We start from the raw sequence: 20,551 nt of genomic DNA, 5'->3' as shown, positions 1-20,551 counted from the left end.
CAAATGCCACATTTTGACAGTGGTCAACAGCAGAGGGTTTTTCTGCACACGTCTTCTCTCCATCTCTCCCCCACTCACTGCCTCTGTCAGATTCTCCCAGCAGAATACCCTCCCTGGAGGTATGCAATATCCAGAATTCCTCTTTCTTTGGTAAACAAAGCTGTGCCTATGAAGCATCCGATTTCTCTTTGACCCATATCCAACTAAATCAGGCCGAAGTTCCAGATACCATTTTCCCCTCCAACGACGAGTCTTTTCCCCTCAGAAGTTCCACACATTTACTAAAATAATTTGAGACTTCATCAGAAAGCCATTATGCCTGCAAACACTAAATTATTTAAGTGACTCCTTGTATATAAATATTTCATATCAGAAATTGATTTCCAAATGAAGCACACAGGAAGAATGACCACACTAAGCAGTGTCCGAGTAGATCTTGCTGTTCGAGAAGATGGGCAGCACTGTAATGCAACTGGCAAAACGGAATTCCCCACGAGGTCCTGCATGATTACATGTACCATCTATGTAGAAGGAAAATTGCGGCCTCCAACTCCCTTCGTGTCAGACTAGAAGCATACCCAGTAGAATCTTCAGGGAGCAAAGCTAAATAAAAGGCTATGAAACAAATTTTTTGTTTGTGAAACTGGACACTTTTTTTAACTGTCATGTCCTGAAAGCACTGAATTTTAACCTTGGCTAACACTGGGTAAGATTTTAAGCACTCCAACCCTAAAAAAGACCTCTGGCCACTAGCTCTTATTCTGTGTCAAGAGGCAAAGACAAAGCAAATTCTGTTTCTCAAAGTTGTGAGAAAAAACAGGGCTGTGGTGTACCTCAAGCCTCCAAACACACACGTTCGCCCTCAGTGGTATGAACAGCAGTCACGTTGAAAGGGATGAACAAAGAACAGAGATGCACAATAAACATCATTAACCAGGGCTCCAGGCAGCACAGAATAAACCACCTTGAAACAAATGGGCACTGAGACCCCAACAAAAACTTTCCAGGCAGCCTTAGGAGTGTGACAGCCCAGGACCCCGGCCCGTAGCCCTGAAGTGTGGCAAAGAAGGGAAAGTGGGCAGGGGGTCCTCACTGAGCCCCTCCCCTGCCCTCTCCAACAACATTGCTGCTCCTTTCCTCCACCACCTCCTTGGGTACCCAGGGAAGAAGGCATAGAAAGACCAACTGGAGCTGAACCAAGTAAAGAGATGCCCACTTTTTACACCAAGCCAGCGGCACAGAATTGAGTCAGTTAGCATACACATATAACCCCCAATGTACTCATTCAGCAAGCACCACCTTGCTGATAGAGACTTAGAACGAACACACACACAACAATAAAACTTCCTTTTACCAGAGCAATAGCTGAGAAGAAAAAATTATTACTCCTCAAGCCTTAGCAAAAGCTAAATTCTGTTTCTCTCCTTAGCTGCTGCATTCAGCTTGATGTAGCTAAATTAACTAAATGTTCCCTGGGCATTTAACTTCTCTTTTTCTTCCCTTGTTTCTCCTCGTAAGCAGGGGTGGGGGAAGTGATGCATAGTAAGTCAAAAGACAAAGCAACTTCAAAACAAAATCCGTTATTTGTAAATAATCCTTGTGGGGATTTCCCCCCTCCCACCCCAAGAAAAACAGCCCTGCCAGTTGTAATAGAAAGCCAAGTAAAGATAAATCAATTAGCTTGCTAATTTCTCCCCTCTCATTTATTTAGCTCTGCACTGTATTTGTCGTAATTGACTACAATTATGTTAATTACTAACTCCAGTATAATTACTATATTTATTGTCATTGAGCACGCGATGTACCCACAGCAAAGCTGGCATTTGTCGGGCATCAAGAAAGCAAACTGTCGAGAGGTGATTCTCGGCAAACTGGCGGATGTGGCTTCAGCAAATGAAAGGGCAAAAGAGATTTCATGCAATGTTAGTCTGAAAGCACCGGTTCATTAAAGATATTAATTTTCTGATAACTACACATTTAAGCATGACACCCCAGCACAGTATCTACAGGATTTTGCAATTATTAATGCGTGACAGTTTCAAATGCTAAGTGAATCAATTAAACAGCAGCATTCACAATTTGAGAAGAGATAACTGCTTCATAACTACCTAAGACTACAATTTTCACACGACAAAAAAGAGCCATTGAGGCGCCTTCAAAACCTGACAGGTCAAGAAAGAAGTTTGAAACAAAAGCACCTTACAACCATCATCTCTCCTCTTTACTTGTCAGATCAACTTTGCTAGTGTCTCTCCAGAAACGGCATCACATGCCAGCTGCCACAAGGTGATTTTTCATGTCTTGTCAAAGAAATCTTTTATTCTATTTGCTCTGCATTAACATGTTACATTTATTGATCAAGGGCCTGTTCGCCAGCCGCAGCAGGGCACTGAGCTCTCCATGCCTACGGGGCTTTGATGTCCCGGTGACATTCCAGCCCGAATAATGCACATACTAAATGGATTTAATGCAGAAATGTGTTTGGGCCTGACAGTTACATTAATAACAGCCCCTCACACTGATAAATATGCAATTGCTACTATTAAGAGTTACCCAATTATGGGGAAAATATTTCTCTACCTTAAAAATAAATCCATCAAGGAAAAAAAAGTTTTAACAATGGTGCATTTTCTTAAACCACTTCTCCAGCTGTAGAAAACGCACTCGTGTGGGGGTTAGTACCCCCTTCTGCTGCCTCCCCCTTCAATTGTTTTTAATAAGTCTTGCTTTATCTCAAGAATGGTTTGGGGTGTTTTTTTTTTTAACCTCTTTTGTTGGTCTTCCCTGCTCTACCCGTCTCTTATTTCTTTAGAACCAGAGAAAAAGCAGACACCCAGAAGACTAAAAAATTGGGTTCTGTATAAACTCAGAGAGGAACTAAGGGGAGGTGGTGCAAAGGTGGGGGGCACGTAGCTGATCACCATAATGATGGGTCTGGAGAAGGAGGTGTCTTTTTTTAATATAAACTCTAAATGAAACGTGAACATGTGCGTATGTGTCTCTCCCTCATTTAAAACCCTAAGTGACCTTGTGCTGTGGCCGTGATGGGGGTGGGGATGCTGAGGGAACAAGAAAGCAGCTGGGATAGAAGAGACCTTTTATTAAGACAAGTCTCGGCCAGGGAGAATTTGTACTTATTATATCCCTGCAATTAAACACAGACACCAGCAAAAAGCATAATCGCTCCCCTTTCATCATAAAGGAGCAGGGAACAGCTGAAATCACCAACTCTGCAGTCCCTGAGGAGACAGGAAGAAAGAGGCTTTTCAGATGGCGGGTGTGTGCATGTGAGTGAGTACACGTGCAAGTACAAACACACGGAGGGACACATACAGCCCCCGCCTCGCTTCCTTCCAGTCTCAAAACTCAAGCGTACAGTCATCTGCCCCAGGGTTCCCCATCCCAAGGCTGGGACAGGGAGCAGTCTGGCCACAGCATTGCTGAGCCATTTCTCGCCATGACAGTGACCTTCATCTGAGCCATGCCTCACAGCCCAAGGGGAGACAGAGGACGGGTTCCCTGGGAACACCCCACCTCCAAGTCAGCCCAGGTCTCACCAGGTCCTGCCAACCCAAACTTTCCAAATCAGGAAGGTTTTAGAAAAACAGGAGAGAGGAGGAAATGCAACAGAACCCGAAGGCCTCCAACTTGGGGCTGCAGGATCCACCGCGATCCTGCTACTTGGGACTTCCACAGGCTGCTCGTGATTTAAAAGAAAAAAACCCCACGCCCCCAAAGACATACAGGCTTGGAAATGGCCACCCGTCTTCTCGCACAAAGAAAGCAATGATTTCTACTTTGAGAAGCAGTTTAGAGTAAAGCTAAAGTCAGACCACTGGGGCCATTTAATCCCATTTAACCATGGAGTAGTCGGGGGCAAATTTCTTCCCGTTTGGGCCTTGGTTGCTTCATCTGTAAAACATGGCTAATAGACCCATTGTGAGAATGTTGTTGGGAAGACTAAATGAAATAACACATGTTACGTGTTCTGCCCAGCCTTGGCACATAATAATTGTTCCATAATACTGGTTATTTATTACTAAGACAAACGTGACCAATGTCACTTGTTTGATCATTTGCCCCTGGACTCCACTGGAGAGTAGAGCCGGTCACCGCTAGGTACTTATTTGCAAGGCTCCTGTATCTTGAAGCTCAACAAGAGAACTACTCTGCAAACTATTTGACGGTCTCAGAGGTCTTCCTCAACAGAGTGCAGTTGGCATGGGGGAGGGAGAATTCTTTTCTGTCCAAGGTTGTCCTATGCCCTGCAAGACATTCAGCATCCCTGGCCTCACCCACTAAATGCTAGTAGAGCCCCTACTCCCCTCCCTGCAACAGGACTTCGTGGTTAAGAACCTGCACGGCAGGTGAATAGGAAGTCTGAAAGGGTTAAGGCCACCAGTCTCTCCCCTCCGCCCCCCAAATCACCAGCACTTCCAGCAGCCACCCTGATACCACAGACGGCAGCCTCACCCACAGGCTCAACCATGGCCTCAGGATAGAGAACAAGGCAGAGAGAGAAGGTGAAACAGTGAGGCCCAAGATTCTGGGGAAGTAAAACAGGTGAAAAGCGAAATAGAAGGCATTACTAAAAAGTCTAGGAATTCCTTACCCTGGTGGCAAACACTGTGCGAAATACGGAGACCACGTTTGTGAAAGTACTTTCTAAATCACACTGCAAGTTATCGGGATCGTCATCTATGAGAAGGCTGAACCTCACTACTACGGCACCTTACACAACTCCCTCTAATCACTCACCACTTCCCGGCCGGTCTTACCCACAGTGGTTCAATACCTCCCTTTTCTCAGGCCAAAAGGTGGAAATCCAGGAAAGTAGACCACTTGGGGGTGGGGGTGGAGGGGTGGGGGGGAGGTTGCCATGTAAACCTCACTCAAAGTGGCTGATGCCTGCTCCCTGAGTGATCTTCCCTCCCTCCAACTGTTTTTAGTGGTTCCACATTCATGGAGGTCACTCCAGAAAGTGTTGCAAGTACAAGAAATCAAAGTCTTGCTACGAAGACATGAACTATTACCTTCCAAGTCATTTTATGCATCATGTTTTGATGGTATGTCCTGTGTTAATAGCTGGGAACACTAGAATTGCCAATAATATTCTTGGAACAAAAACACAAGATGCTTTTCACAGCACTGCCCAGCTTGGAGACAATGTGGTTTCCAACATACATAGACCCTTCCCTCCTTGGAATTTATCAATGCCCTGGAACTATTTTGAAAATTCACTAACAGTTTACCTTTCTAAAGCCTATGTTTCCTACCATTGTCTCTTCCTCTCAGTACTTAGTGACATGAGCTCTGCTGCCACCCCGACTCCAAATCAGCATGCTCCCAAGTAAAACCACTGCATTTGAGTTTTGAAAACAAGGCCCCTGACTACAAAGAAATGGTTTGATGAAGAAAGACCCAATGCCAACAGAGCATGTCCTTTGAGCTGTTCTGAGAGTCGGGGTGGGGTGGGGGGGACTTTCTCTCTCACCCATTCCTACTATCATATGAGCAAAGGTTATGCTCCTAGAGGGATGACAGATATGTATGAGATGAGTGGGTTTAGCCTATGAAATGTCAGAGACAGTTGGAGAACTAGGGTATTTATATTGGTTAGTATGAGCTAGGTTACGCTGCATTAACAAATACCCTCAAGTCTTATAACACAGATTTATTTCTCATTTACGATCAATGTCCTACATGCATCAACATGAGGTTCTGCTCATTATGGTCAGAACCCAAAACCAATGTACATAACAGGCAGAAGCAGCTCTTGCCAAATTATACACTGACTCTTAACGTGTCTATCCATTGGTCACACCAAAGGGTGCAAAGATGTGCAAACGTACCATGTGCTGAAGGAGAAGAAATTCTAACATTCTGTGAGGAACTCCACTATGACAACCAGAGAAACGGCCCCTGTGGAGGATCAAGCCTGGGCTTTTAGCCTCACAACCACCGTGCTTAAGCTCCAACCATAGTTATGCTTGACGATCTATTACGTATTCCAGGTAATTTGCTAGACACTGTACACAGTTACACACTTAACTTTCTCCAATTAGCTCAAGGCCAGTTTAACAATTGGGGAGTGACGGAAGCAGGATTCAAGCCAGAGTGGTCTAACCACAAAGCCTTGGAGCCTTTGAATCCCACTGTCCATTTTCCCAACTGAGCAGCAAGTTAACAGGCCCAGTTTTGTCTAGTAGTTCACAACAGACATAGAAATGTTGGTGTGTCTGTCCTAGAAGCTTTGATGGTGCACCACGTGTCTGCCTCACTGCCTGGGTGAGAGGACAAAGCCACCATCTCTTTACTGGAGCTGCCCAAACTCTCCAGTTCTTCACTTTCATCCTGGCCAAAGCCAAGGAAGCAACGAACAAGCTCCCCACTAACAAATGTTCTCCTAAGCAATTCCCCCATCCAGTGCATTTATCAGAGTGATGCTAAGTAAGACGCAACTGCAAATCATTTTTAAAACGTAAGCTTCCTGTTGCCATAGATCAATTAAACCCTCTCAATTTTGTTGCCAGATTGACACGGGTATATTTATCACTCTTTGTGTTCAGTGTTCAACAAGCTCAGCAGGCAACCCACTCAAACCACTCAGGTCCCTTGAGGGAGAGGAACGGGGTCACCAGGGAGAACTCTGCCCTTTCCCAATCAGGGGAGGAGGAACACAAAAGCTAGAACTCATTAACAAGCTCCTTGCCTTGAGCAGATCAAGGAACCAGCCCTGGTTAAAGCATAGGATCTCTTTATTGATCAGCCAACAGAAAGTAAAATACGAAAACCTCAAAAACGAGCTGAAGGAAAAGCTTAGGACAATGGATATTCAAATATTCTTGGTAGCAGAAATTGGTATAACCTCTCCTGGGTACAATCTGACATCTATATCAAAGCCCTCTGACAATTCTGTCTCTGGGAAAATGTCCCAAGCAACTCATCAGAGACATATCCATCAATCAGTATTACAAGGATATTTATAACAGAGATATTTGCAACAGTAAAAATCTGGGAACAACCTAAGTGTCCAACACTAAGAAATAAGAAATGATTAAAACTGAATGCAGTATTTCTTGAGATGGAAAAATACCTCCAAAGCAAGGAAGTGCATCATTTTTTTTAATATTTGGCATTATGAAAGACAAAGACAATAAAATGTTAACAATGGTGATTTCTGGGTTATAAAATTATCAGTAATTTGAGAGAAAAAGGGTTTTCTTCATACCTTTCCAAGTTTTCCAAGATTTCTATATTGATTGCTGCCGTTATAAGAAAAAATTATCTTCAAAAAATAAAATCTGCAGTATAATCTCATGCAGATGTAGACAGTGGACTCATGATCATTAATACATTCAAGTTCAAAGGGCAACCCTACTCCTGTCAGCTGTTACCTAATGAGCTCCCCGAACCTTCTGTCACCATTTCAGGGGGGATGGCAGAACCCCACCCCTAGGAATCACATTCAGGAAGAATGAGATCTGGGCTGAAAGGGTAGAAGAGAAAAATATTTGAGTCTTTTAAAAGGAGCAAAAATGTTTTCAGACCTCTTATCTTGCTTCCCTTTCCAACTTCCAACCTGACAGGGCACACACTGGTTCCAGGGACTTTCATTCCCTGAGACAGAATCATAGAAACAGCACAGCCTGAATTTCCACGACCTTCTGCATGGAGAGGTAAGCAGTTTTGTATTACACAACCCAACAGAAGGAGAGGAAGTCTCAGTTAATGCAGAGAGAAGACTGAAGTGTAATGGGAAGACAAACATATACTCAGATAGTGACTTAGAACCCAAGTTCAGAGCATATAAATCCATAACCACCCTGCCCTCCAGCACGAACAGGTGGCCATGGGAGCAGCCGCAGAACCATCACTTTCATGAATGAGGTTAATAATGACGGCACGTGGCTATGAATTAATCGTAAGACAACAGGGAAGGATGTACCTAATGAGAGCGGTTGAATGAAGCCTGGTGCCTCCCTTTTAACATCTTGGCGAGAAGTCATACAAACCTGGCCACCTGAGAAATTCACATTCATATATGCATGGAATATCTCTGCAGACTATACAAAAAATGGTGAATAACAGAAGTCAGCAGGGCAGAGGAGAACTGGGAGACTAAAGGACATAAGTGCAAAGGAAACTTTTTCACTGTTGCATATTTGTTCCTTCTAAAGTCTGTGCCATGTATTAACTATTCAAAAAATGAATAAATGCAACTCAGCAGACAGAGCAGAGAGATGGTTAGAGCAGGGGGCTGTGATGAATCTGAGTGTAGAGCAAACTGACCAGAACATATGCTCGCCCAAAATCCCATGGAAACGGTAAGGGGGAACAGGGGGAAAACTTTCAACAGAATGTGCAACAGAAATTCACAATATTTCATTTGGATTTGATGATTCCTGTAGCCTGGTGGGCTTGGGCCATCTGTTACATATCCACTTAGTTGGAAGGTAACTTTATGATCTTCTTTCTCTTCCCTTTTCCCTATTCTCTCCCCCTGTCCACTTTTTTTAAGAAGAAGAATCTAAAATGTCTTTAATTTTGCACCAGCTGAAGGCAAAGAGAGACCAGTGCCTCCACAAGCTCCCATCTTCCTCTGACAGCCAAGAAAAATAGTACAGCCTCCCCTCACCTCGCCACCATTAGGTAAATAAGATGGCCAAAGATGATCCAATCCCAAACATAACCATATCAAGTTAGGATTGCTTTTCTCCATTCTGGTCTATAATGCCCTCCAGTTTAACCAAGTCCTAGTGGAAACCCTTCCCGAACCTTAGACCTCACCCCTCCATGGCTCACCCCTGCCCCGACCCAGCCAGAACCCACTTTGCAGATCACACACTAAGCACAGCAGCAACAGACAGGCTCCTGACCAGATGTGATCGTTCCTCAAACTCAACCCTATGGAAGTTTCTCTCCTCTAAAAACACGAAAATATAAACGATAAAAATAAAAAACTCCTCTCCCTCTGAGTCCACTTTACTGGCCCTCCTCTCACTAAACTTTCCTGCCTCCAGGAGCCGTCATTTCCTCTAATAAATCCTTAAAGATCCAGCCCCTCGGGGCCAAGCGCCCCTTCTCACCACCAACTCCACTCACCACACATACCACCCCCCGGGGTCCAGCCCCTTCTCTGTCAAAGGAAGGCAGGGCCCTGAGTGTGACAAAGACAGCTCTGTTTCCTCAGACCTGACAGCCCAGTCCCATGACCTGTACCCACTGACACACCCCCCTATGGGGCCCAGCTGCCTCAAACCCACATCCGGGCTCCCACCACCACGGCGGCCGCAGCCTGAGCCCCTGGAAACCAGTCACAGGGGAAGAACTCCTTCCAATGCCCAGGCAAAGGCACCCTTTGCCTGAGTCCATGCTGGGAAGCTATTTAAGGAGTGCACACGTGTCTAAGGCATGGTCCCACCCAGGCCGTGTACTCAGTCCTCCCTTTGGGACTGGGACCAAAAACCATCCTTACTTCCTTTGGAGCCAGCATTTGTTTGTTTGGCATCCTCTCATCACTATGTATCACTCTGCAACATTTCAGTTTCCCCATCTCCCCAGAAGCATACAAACCCGTTGGGAGTGAGGAAGAGAACACACAGTAACCACTCTCTTTCTACATAAGCCTCTGGATGTCCCCTCCGTGGAGACAATGCATCTCAGACTGGCCGTGTGCCACTTGAGCACCCAAGAAGCTCTGCTGGCTTAATTTAAATGTAAACTCCCCTCTACCCACTGGTGCCTTAATGCCCTGAGTTTTGTCCATCTTCTCTCAAATTCTTAATTCCCAGTGTCCTGCTTCAGAAGTTGAGAGAGAAAAAGACTGCAAAGCACGCAAGCAGGAAAGGGCCTGAGCCCTGGGGTGGGATTTGGGCTCATCTCTCCTTTCACGCCAAGACCCCTGTTTCTGTTCAGCTGTCAAGAGGGCTCTTAAGGGAAAAGCTCTGCATGGGACCAGCTTGCTAGGAGGAAAAACCACCACCCTGACCCCTGCTCATTGATCTCACTGATACCTGCTTTCCAACTTCCCTTCCCCAAGCCCCCGAACCAGTGACAATTCATAACCTTTCAGGAAGAAATAACAGTCTGCATCCTCCACTGGAATAATATAGAAAATCACACTTACCTTTTGCCAAGATTGGAACAGTTGTTCAAGTTTCCCTCCCACCCATCCCATGCCAATAGTGTTTGAATTACTTTGAAATACCATCTGGGAGACATCATCACCACAAATATTTAAGGTTCCAATTCATAAAAAGGCAAAGAAAGAAAATACATACAAACACACACCCTACCTATGATTTGGCACATCTTTGGGCAATGGGGTTATCCAGAAAAGCATTCTTACACGTCTCCAAAACACTCTTGCTGATTTCATCTCATTCCTTCCCCAACAGTATTCTAACTTGTCTGCATGAGTCTTAGTGAGAAAGGAAAGAACAAAGTGAAACTCTCCCAGGAACGCACGCTCATGCTTACTGGTTCTTCAGTGGCACGATGTGCTACCAAAGAATCATTCGAAGCAGAGTCCGACCTCTGGATTTGGGTCCATAGGTCTCAGATCCGGGCACCCTATGCAGAGCTAGAACGTGCGGCTTTTCCCTTCCGGCCATTACTAGGGGGTACTGAGCCTCCCAGGCCTGGTCTGTGTCTTGCGAAGGTTACATACCTCAGAAGGTTAAAGCTCAGATCGAGCCTCTTTGCGAAATGGCCACAGTCCCTGCCGAGATGCTCTGGAATTTGTCTGCAGTCCTGGCCTATGTAGGACACCTGGAAATTAAATAGAACAGAAACAATGTGGCAAAAGGAAATCATCCAGCTGCTCACAACCCTGAGTCATTGATCCGATGATTGCTTCCGCAACTTTAAACACACGCTCCACACACACAAAAAGGCCACATTTGTGGCTGTTTTCCTGATCAAATCAGCTTTGGGGGCTTCAGGGACTCTGCCAACAGCTCCCCTTTCCTGGTATACTTAGCACGATGGAGACTAATCCCAGCAGAATGGAAACTGGACTAAAATTGGCCGGATTCATGTGTCCAAAAAGAAACCCAACGTCAGAGCACGGTGATATAATCGCAGCAATCAATCTCTCGCTCAGGGGCCTTTCCAACAGCTGCCCCTCTGGCTCTCGCTCTCCTTCCCCTCCACTGCCCCCCATCCAAATACCCTGTTATTCACATTATCTCATAAAAGACACAGCAGATGCACTTACCGGCGTTCAACCTGCAGGGTGCTGAACAAATAGAGTTGGACAAGAAAACCTCCCCAAACGGCCAATCCCGTCCTGTTACCACTGTGTATTAAATGTCCGCCAGACTCTGAACAAAGCTAATTCAAAGGTGACAGGGCAACAACAAATGACCAGAGTTTCCAAGTCTCCCTCCGCCGGGGAGCCTTTTGCAGTCAGCACCTCTCTGCTTGCAGAGTTGTTCCCTTAGCCATTCTTTTACTCCTGTTATTATTAACCTAGTGTGTGCCCAGATCTTAAGAGGCTGAACTGAAAGTTGATCCCAAAACTTCTGACTGGGACAAGGCCAGAGGGCTTTCTCACTGCTCCAACCACTCCGTTTTTAACCCATTTTTACAGAGAGCACCCTGTGGGCAGGATTAACAACTCGTCCCAAAACAAACTCGTGGGTCAAAGATGGCCAATGGATCACAATACATGATACTTCCTTGAAGGACCCTTCCCTGAACTGCCAGGTAGTAAGTCGGGCCCATCACTTGGCTACAGCCTGGATCCTTCCTCCCTACAAATCCACCGTCTTCTACGCGTACAAAGATGTCTTGGAATGAGTGGGAGATCATGAGTGGGTCATGATTACTAACGGGGAACAAGAGCATGGTAGTCATCTCAGATATTGGGTTGAACCATGTGAATTACTAATATTCAATCATTTTAGAATTACAAAAACAGCACTTTCATATGGCTCAACCTAGTACAAAGCACACTTCATCCTTCCACCCTCAATGTTTCAAGTCATCTCGCAACCCTCTGCTATCCAATGGGGACAAACTGCTCATAATACAATATCCTGTATTCACTGTCCTTCCGTAACTTCATTCCTGATGCAGACAAAGGGGAGAGAAGAGACAGAAAAATAGCTGATTCCACTAAAATAATTATGACTGGGGGAGATACAGGCTAAAAAACAAAAGACTCTAAGTTCGATCTAGCAAGCCCCCACCTTCCTACATGGGACTCACCTTTCTTCAGAACTCCTTATGTACTATATTAAGTTCAGCTTCCAAGCCAAGATGGAAATCAGACACCAAGGAGAGACTGCAGATATAAAGCTCAATCTAGGGTCTTCCATTTCTCTCAGGATGTCCACTCAACCTGCAGCTTGTTCTGCATTATAAGTTCACATTGACCACCACCCCCGACCCATGGCGCTCACCACAAAACCCATCCCTTTACCCTGGCATGCACCACCGTCTTGTACCATCATCATCCAAGACCCCTATGACATATATGGCAGAGAAGCTGAGCTTTAGATGTAGAAACTGAGCTCTTTCCTCATAGACTCACCAAGGACTAAGTCTAGCAGGGACCTAGTTTGTCCAAACCCTTCATGTTTTATACGAGGAAACTAAGACACCAGAGGCCTGTCCAGTGTAATATAGCTTCTCAGTGATAGAGCCCAGACCAAGTCCTACACCAGGAATGAGGACTTCCAACTTTGGGGCTGTGAGTTCCACAACTCCGAATGTGGATGTGGATTTTCTTGATCAACAAATGCCAATGGCACATCTATCATATGTTTTAGCTTCCAATTGAGTCTTCCAAACTGAAAGGTTGAGAACTATCTCATGACACCATGTTGAAGGCCCCAGGAGACTGTCAGACACTGAGAAAAGAGGGATATTTGCTCCCCTATTTCTCTTGTAGGATTCCCCTTTAGAGGAAACAGCAACACTAAGGAGAGTTATCACCCCAAAGCATTCGGATCATTCGCAAACATGTCCGACAAAACTTTCATCAGCTTGTTTTATTACATAGTCTTAACATCACAACATCCCAAGAAAACTAAATAAAGCAAACATATTCCCATTGAACAGAGACAAAGACCAAGTCTTCAAATTTTAGTAGGAAAATCAATTTGATAAGCCATCTGCATACTTGGACCACCCTCTTGGTAAAATGGAAGCTTTCTAGAGATGTGAGTTAAACCAATCACATTGAAGGGTTCACATTGGCTGGGACAGGCTTTAAAGTGGCAAGAAGCCAATGCCACGCACTTCAACCAACACTCATAAGAAGAGACACTTGTTTAAAAAGTGCTCCTCAGCATAAGACATTACCTGTCAGGATGTCAGGAAGCTTCCTGAAGCACATGACCCCCTAATGTGAGATACAAGGCCAGAAAAGCCAGAACAAAAATAGTCAGCTTCTTCAGCGAACAAGAAAAGGGATGTAGAAATTCATCTTAAATGGCACAAAAGAGTACATCCAAAATAAGAACTTATTGCATGTAAATTATCTTGACTGAGACTGAACTGAGGAACCACGTTTTGTACTTTTAACTTGCCTACCTTATTTGTATCATCTGTACCCCAAGACTTCCACCCTGTGTGGAATGATAGCCGAAAGTAACACCATTATCAGGGAAATTAAAACACATCAACTTACAGACCCCTAAAAAAAGGAACACCAGAGAGAAAAACAAGAATGTCTTGGAGGGATCCCCACACATACCTACACCCAGCCCCTCTAAGGGATTGCAGAAAATTACCAAACTGCAGAACACTGAGGGCTTCTCTTTGCAGTTGAGACATGTAGGCTCCCAGGACATTTTTGAGGATGGTACATTTGTCAGTAGTAAGACAGAGATTATTTTATGATACCTACCCCCAGCCAGGCGTGAGGGATTCTTGATTTTAAATTTGCATTATTGGAAGCTCTGTCAGAGTAGAAGCAGCCCTGGGCACGAGTTCAAGTCCCTGTGATGCTACTTATTAGCTGTATCACCTTGGATGGGCCACAATCTTGTGGAGTCTGTTTCCTCATATGTGAACTCGTCAGACACTAACCACCTCCAAAGGCGTTAAGAATAATATGACTAACAAATATTAAATGCCTATCTCCTGTTATCTGTTCGATCCTCACGAAACAGCCCCATGAGTCACACGAGTATATTATCCTCACTTTACTTATATTACAGGAATGAGATAAGATAACTTTGAAGGACACAGCACTGTCCTCAGCACCTAGTGGCCACTTGGGAAACAATTATTGAATCAGACCAATATCACTGTGAAAAGGATGTGTTATTCTGATGTCTCTTGGGCACAAAATTTCAGTGCCCAAATTCCAAGTTTGCATTTGTGTCTACAACCGCATTGATGCCACTATTTTAATTGTCACAAGCTAATGGAAAAAGAAGATTGAGAACTTTATGCTGAATATAAATGATGCATTCGAGCCAAGAGAAGGCCAAATGAAGTCAGATCCATGTTGAATGAAAGACTTTACAGAGAAAAGTGGAGGGAGAACTATAACATCCCCAAGCATTTGGTGTTATCAGCCCGTGGAACACCTAAAAAGCAGGGCAACGGCCGTCAGTCAACAGTGGGGTCAAAGCAGTGTTTCAGCAAAACGTCATAATCCATCTCATTAAATCATTTTAACTTTATTGGGGTGGTGGCGGTTTTTTATTCTCTATACTTAAATTATCCCTTTATTTGGGGTTTTTAGGTCTCTAAATATGAGCTTAGAAAAAGATATATATGGTTTTATGTTTGCATATTCCAGCAATGTTGTGAGAAAAACAATATTAACACTATGGGCTCATGGGAAGTTCCCCCACCCCTTACCCCTTAAGGATCTACTAAAATTTGGGAAGTACCACGTGACACATTCAAGGTGCTACATCTTACGGTGAACGTCATTAGAAATTGCAAGGCACAGAAAGCTAGAAAGACCCTAATCCCAGGGCTGCCACTCAGGCTTAGGGTCTTTAGGAGGTTTTAGGACATGAGGCACTAACAGCCCCAGAGACATTTTTCTCAGCCTGCCTTCTCAACTCCTCCCCCTGGCAGCTCCATCTGTTTAAAACAGTCCCCAAGGGTTCAAAAATGCCTCACCCACAGGTCACTGACTGCCCTTGGGCTGTGTGGGGTGGGATAAAAGCAGGAGGTGTAGGGAAAATCGAGTTTGGGAAGTCAGGGTTGAGAAATGGAGGCACAGGAAAGTTCTCAGTCCCATGTCAAGTCCTCCATGAAGCTGAAAGAAGCTGCACCCAGAGAATGCTGGCTCTGAAATGCAGAGACCTAGGATCTGAGGGAAAGGAGACCCTTCTGGGGCAGAGGCCCTGTCCTCCAGCCTTTCTCTCCAGGCAGCCAGCCATGTTAACTCCCAGGAGCCCCTTTTCCCTGCCAGCTAAATAAGACCCATCATTTTTAATCTCTCCCCCAGGCTGGTACCTCCCTGGCCTGCTCACTTCTGAACCCTGAGAAGGGGAGAACATTCCTTTTAGCCTAAAGTAATTTCAAAATCTAATTGTGCCTGACACCACCTGCCTTAGGCAATGCAAGGGGAGAGCTTCAAAACCTTAGAACTAGTTCTCTAGGGTGTGCAAGGAAGGGCGGGAAGTAGGAGGGCTGGCTTCATCAGAGGTTAAAAGAGAAACCTGGCTCTTCCAGCAGGTAAAAGGCACCCGGTCCCAGAGTGGTTGAGTCCATCCCTCCAGCAACGACTAGAAACACACAGGCTTCTCTACAAGGCTGAAAGCAAGGGAAGCTGACGTCTATCACGCAGGGTTGAAACTGGAGTGTTGACATTTCCCACAGACAACTGTTCAAGACATCAGGTGCTGAAATATAACTGGAGCGCTACAGCCTCTACCTGCTCTGGATAAGGGGTCTATGGTTAGCAGCCAGAGCCTGTCTGCAGTGGAGTCCCTCAACCTAGAGCCTGCTGGGACGCAGCATGATTTCACTATCTTTGGTGGGACCCAGGCACTTTTGCCTTCCTGGGCTCCTTCCTCCCTTAGGAAAGACAGGCACACCTAGGAGATACAGCAAATTCGATTCCAGACCACCACAATAAAGCAAGTATTGCAATAAAGCCAGTCAAAATCTTTTTGCTGGTGAAGGGTCTTGCCTTCCATTACTAAAATACGCAACATCTGTGAAGCTCAATAAAGCAAAACGCAAAAAAAAAAAGGTATACCTGTATTTTACTCCTACACTGGTATAAAGACGAAGATATTAAAACGTTTTTTATGACTAGAGTTCGTTTCTTCTGATTATGAAAGAACCTAAAACTTTTTTTGTGGGGCCGGAAAAGTGCAGTGGGCTTTGGGCACTGACCACTCTGCCTGATGAAGTCCACGCCGCTGGCCCGGGCCAGTGACACCAGGAGCAGAGGGAGATGGAGGGATCCAGGGCGCCCTTTCCCTCCCCCCACGGCTAAGGGGTGTGCCAGGCCCCAAACGGCTCTGTTCTCCCCTAACGAGGCAGGCCAGTGCACCGGCCGGACTCCCCACCTGCTGGCCTGAGGTGGAGCCGGGAGCCCGGTTTCACCGCGGGGCGGGGCGGCCCTCGCCGCCGCCCTCCCTCCCCAGGCCGACTGTGCCCCAGCGGGGCGGGGCTGGCCTGGAGGACTTACTTGAGTTCCACTGACCGCGAGCCCGGCCATGGCGAAGGGGCGGACGCTGGGCTCCGAGTGCAGAGCACAGACCAGGGAACGTGACGGCGCCAAGCAGCGCGGGTCCGGAGCTTTAGTTCCGCACTCGGAGGTCAGCTGACGCGGCGGAAGCCCGAGGCGCGGGCTGGAGCCCGGACCTCCGCTCAGCTGTGCGCGGGCCGCCCGGTCCAGGTTGGGCCCTCGCGCAGGTGAGCCTCGTCAACGCCACCGCGCGCCGCAACAGGTGGCCCGCAGCGCCCCGCCGGGAGGGCCTGATCGCTAGGTTTCCCCGGGCTTCCCGGGCCTCCCGGGACCTCTCGCGCAGGAGGCGGTCAGGGAAATAAGAATAGCGTCCCCTAAAACCCCAGGCCAGAGCTCTACTGTGGTAGTCGGGACAGATTGGGGATAAAGGAGCTTTCCCATCAGACGCGTCCCGTCTGAGCGTTAGCGAAGGAGGGGTTAAAGAGCCATTCCTTTCCAATATTTCACAATCCGGATTACATAACTGTCTTCAACTGCAGGGAGGAGGGGCCTCTTGCCCGGAACTCCCCTCCCCAACTTTTGAGGGGAAGGGGGAACTGAAGAGGTTGAACGGACGGACACCTGGTGGGGTGGGGTTTCCATTTCTGGAGAAGGAGGCGGGAATTGAATTTCCCCATAAAATGCTGGCTCAGCGAGTGGCACGCGCGCGTAAACACACACACACACACCACCACCCCACCACCCCACCCCACCAGGTGTCCGTTCAACCTCTTCCCGTTGACAGTAATAAATCCCGGGAAGAGAATCGAATGATCTACCCAAATTTCAGGCTTCTCTTTTTCTCTCCCTGTTCAGAGAAAAGGTACTGGTGAAGCTCAAAGTCATCCATGAGGTCAGCCCACACACGCATACACACCTTCCGCTCATCTGGAAGTGAGGGCTGGCCATTCCTGTCTCCTGTCTGGATGAAATTCGGCCCAGCGGGCAGGTAACTGGAAGCTCATGCCTGTCTTCAGTGGAAAGGATCCAAATCTTCTCTATGCCTGTTTTTGCCTTCACACCCCATTCTCAGGATGCACAGAGCTACTACCAGATACCAATTCTTGGTCGTGTTATCACCTATCCCCTATTGCAGCTAAGAGCCAGCCCAACCAGTTACAGACTCTCCACCCAGCTCCCTTCATACTAATGGGTATAGGCACCATTCAAATAGAGAACGGAAAACTGAGTTCTGACTTGCCAGACTCCAGGTCTCACTGCATTGCAGGTACCTCAACTCAGTAGACCTATTTGTAATTGCAGCTCCCCACCTCTGTCCAGGGGGTGTCCACAGGGCTTTTCATTGTTCTTTGTGTCTAAACAGCACTTAGAAACTCCTGGTTGTGAAGCTGAGAATGATAATTATGGTCATGGTTAAGCATTGTGTGGCGCTCATCGTCGTCTCAGGCCTGGTGCCAACACATTGTAATGTGAGCCCTTATTGTCAGCATTTGGATGAGTGGTGTTGACCTCTGAGGGTTGACCCGTCTGCCCCTCTCTCTGCTGGGAGGAGCGGACACAGCACAGTGGAGCTATAAGAACATAGCTGTAAGAATATTTGGCTGTGTTTGCTTTGGGAAGTTCCAGGAAACGCTGTAACAAAAGGTCTTGCAGGCCAAAAAAGAAAGCTTGCCCTCCAGAGATAAGGGGGATCAAAGGGAATCTTTTGAGGCCTACTGCCCCACCGACCAGCTCCTCACGCTCCTTCCTCCTTCTCTGCTGGATGTACCTTCTCTGGTCCATTGTCCACTTTTGTCTGCCTTTCCTGCCTAAAAAGGAGGAAGTGGGCCTAGTCTCTGACTGTCATGATAATCTGCCCTCCCCAAGCACCTTTCACCTTGGCCTTCCTAGAAAGGCTTTGACCAGCAGGAGAGGACATGTGGAAACAGACTTAAACCTATTCAAAGATGAAATTGGAAACCCCCCTCCCAGGAGGAGGGTGCTGGAGGTCATGTCATCCATGCCCCTGCCTCCACACATGGCTGTCTTCTGAGTACACTGTTCTGCAGACTCTCCCTGCCAATAACACCAAAGTGGGCAGGCATCTTCTCCACCTTCCCAGACCCCCTCACTACTGTTCCCTCCTATGCATAGTCCCAGGGTGATCATTCTAAAAGCCCTATTTGATCCTACCTAAAATCTTTCAATGGCCTCTGATTGACTAATCATACTCATAGAGTTCAAAATCTCTAGTATGTCCCTCAAGATCTTTTATAATCCCATCAACCCTTACTTCTGCCTCTTCTCCTACTTCTCACATCCTCTGCTTGGCTTTTAGTTGTTAGTTTTGCCTAGAATGACTCTCATCCTACTCTTGTCTCCACTAGGTGAATGCGTCGGGAAGGCCAGTTGACGGTAGGGGAGTGATCATTGGTGAAATCACAAAAAATAAAGTTTAGGATAGCTCATATTAAGGTCGGCTTTAGTGTTTGAAATGTAAGCTGATGACAACAAGGAGCTATTGAAAGTTCTTGAGCAGGGTAGAAATCTGCTGAAGGTAGTGAGGGAGGGATCCTCTAGAAGCAGAGTGGATTAACCTTTCCTTACTCCCCTCAGGTTTTGGAAGTAAGTCTTCAGAACAGAAGAACAGAAGAAGGAGAAGGAGAAAGAGGAGGGGGAAAAGAGGAGACGGAGAGGCAGGAAAGGCAGAAAGAGAAAAAAAAGTCTATATCTCTGGACCAAGGAAGATTGGAAGAGGGAGGCAGAGACATCCTTCTACCTCATCACCTTCTTGAACAAAAAGGAAAATTAAGTAGAAATAGCAAAGGTAACGCTCTGCAGGTAATGTGGCCCTCCCTTGGGAAGGAGAGAGAGCAAAAGAACACTGAGATAGTGCTGGCCCAGGAGGTGGACAGCTGATTCCTTCGAAATACAAGGAGTTTACAAAAGTGAACAGAGGAGATAAGTCTTGTCGGGGCTTCTTCCTGAACACACCTCTTTCTGCCCCTGCCCCAGGAGCACTGAGGGAAAGGGATCATGCAATCATCTAAGTTCTTCCTCGGTCCCCTCACCCCCTTGCCGCACTCCATTTTGTTCCCCAGCCCTTCTGCCCCAGCTTCCAAGGACCAGGCTCTGTGCTAGGCACTGGGGGTATGCATTGACTAAGACATACCCTTCAGGAAAGATCTGCGCTCCGACGTTTACAGTACTACTAAGTGGACTAAGTTAACAAGAAGCGCTGTGATCGTGACCCTATTTTCTGAACCCAAAATTGAGACATGTAACCTAATTTGTACAGTGCACTCATGAGGACCACAGCACAGAAAGTTCATATCAGACTTGGACTGGAAATCCTGAACCTATAAATTCTGGAACTCTTAACATGTGCATGTGGAGAGTGAGAAGGCTCAATACATACAACTGGACATTTTCTTATCGCCCTTGATGAAGAGGGCAATATTTTATTTCTACTGTCATCTTTGTTATTATTATTATTATTATTCTTTGGCAGAAGAGGCCCTTTCCCCTCGAGTCCTTCCTCCATCACATTCCTGGGGACAAAAAGGAAGATCCTGTTTATTTCTAATCAAGGGAGTTGATTCTGGGGTCGGCCAGACTCAGCAAAACAGGAACTAATTCCTTAAATCTTCCAACCCTATGCCTCAGCAGCTGAGCGGAGTACAAGGCCAGTTAACAAAGTTTTATCAGCGTTCCTACCTATCCTTAGTCGAAGTTCTATTTAGCCTGGCCTCATTTCTCCCAGGCCTAGCCCCTGGGCAGATTAAAATGGTTGCTGTAATTAATCATGCCCCAGCCCCTAGTTCAGACTCACCACATTCAGATTTCAATTAAAAAAAAAAAAAAAGGCTGGATGTCTGCATACAAAATGCTCTTTGTTGCTGAGGCAGCCTTCTTTCAGCCTAAAGAAGGGAGTTCAGGAAGTGTAGGGAA

General features: G+C 46.3%; 1 protein-coding gene across 2 annotated transcripts in view; it reads right to left on the bottom strand.

The window, feature by feature from the left end:
• Positions 1 to 17,074, bottom strand: part of LRMDA (leucine rich melanocyte differentiation associated) — a 1,022,392-nt gene extending 1,005,318 nt beyond the window's left edge. The window contains exons 1-2 of one of the 2 annotated variants that reach the window (XM_033129765.1): positions 16,622 to 17,074; positions 10,673 to 10,773 (exon numbers count right to left, since the gene is read on the bottom strand). In XM_033129765.1, coding sequence (XP_032985656.1) covers positions 10,673 to 10,773; positions 16,622 to 16,651 — 131 coding nt within the window. In that variant the 5' untranslated portion in view covers positions 16,652 to 17,074. The remainder of the gene's footprint in view (positions 1 to 10,672; positions 10,774 to 16,621) is intronic. The other variant, XM_033129763.1, reaches the window with a different exon arrangement.
• Between the last annotated feature and the right edge of the window lie 3,477 nt (positions 17,075 to 20,551).

Source organism: Rhinolophus ferrumequinum, chromosome 16, assembly GCF_004115265.2.
Source record: "Rhinolophus ferrumequinum isolate MPI-CBG mRhiFer1 chromosome 16, mRhiFer1_v1.p, whole genome shotgun sequence".
NCBI classification, from domain to species: Eukaryota; Metazoa; Chordata; class Mammalia; order Chiroptera; family Rhinolophidae; genus Rhinolophus; species Rhinolophus ferrumequinum.
The sequence above is the reverse complement of the archived record's forward strand: the minus strand, read 5'-3'. Positions and strand labels throughout refer to the sequence as shown.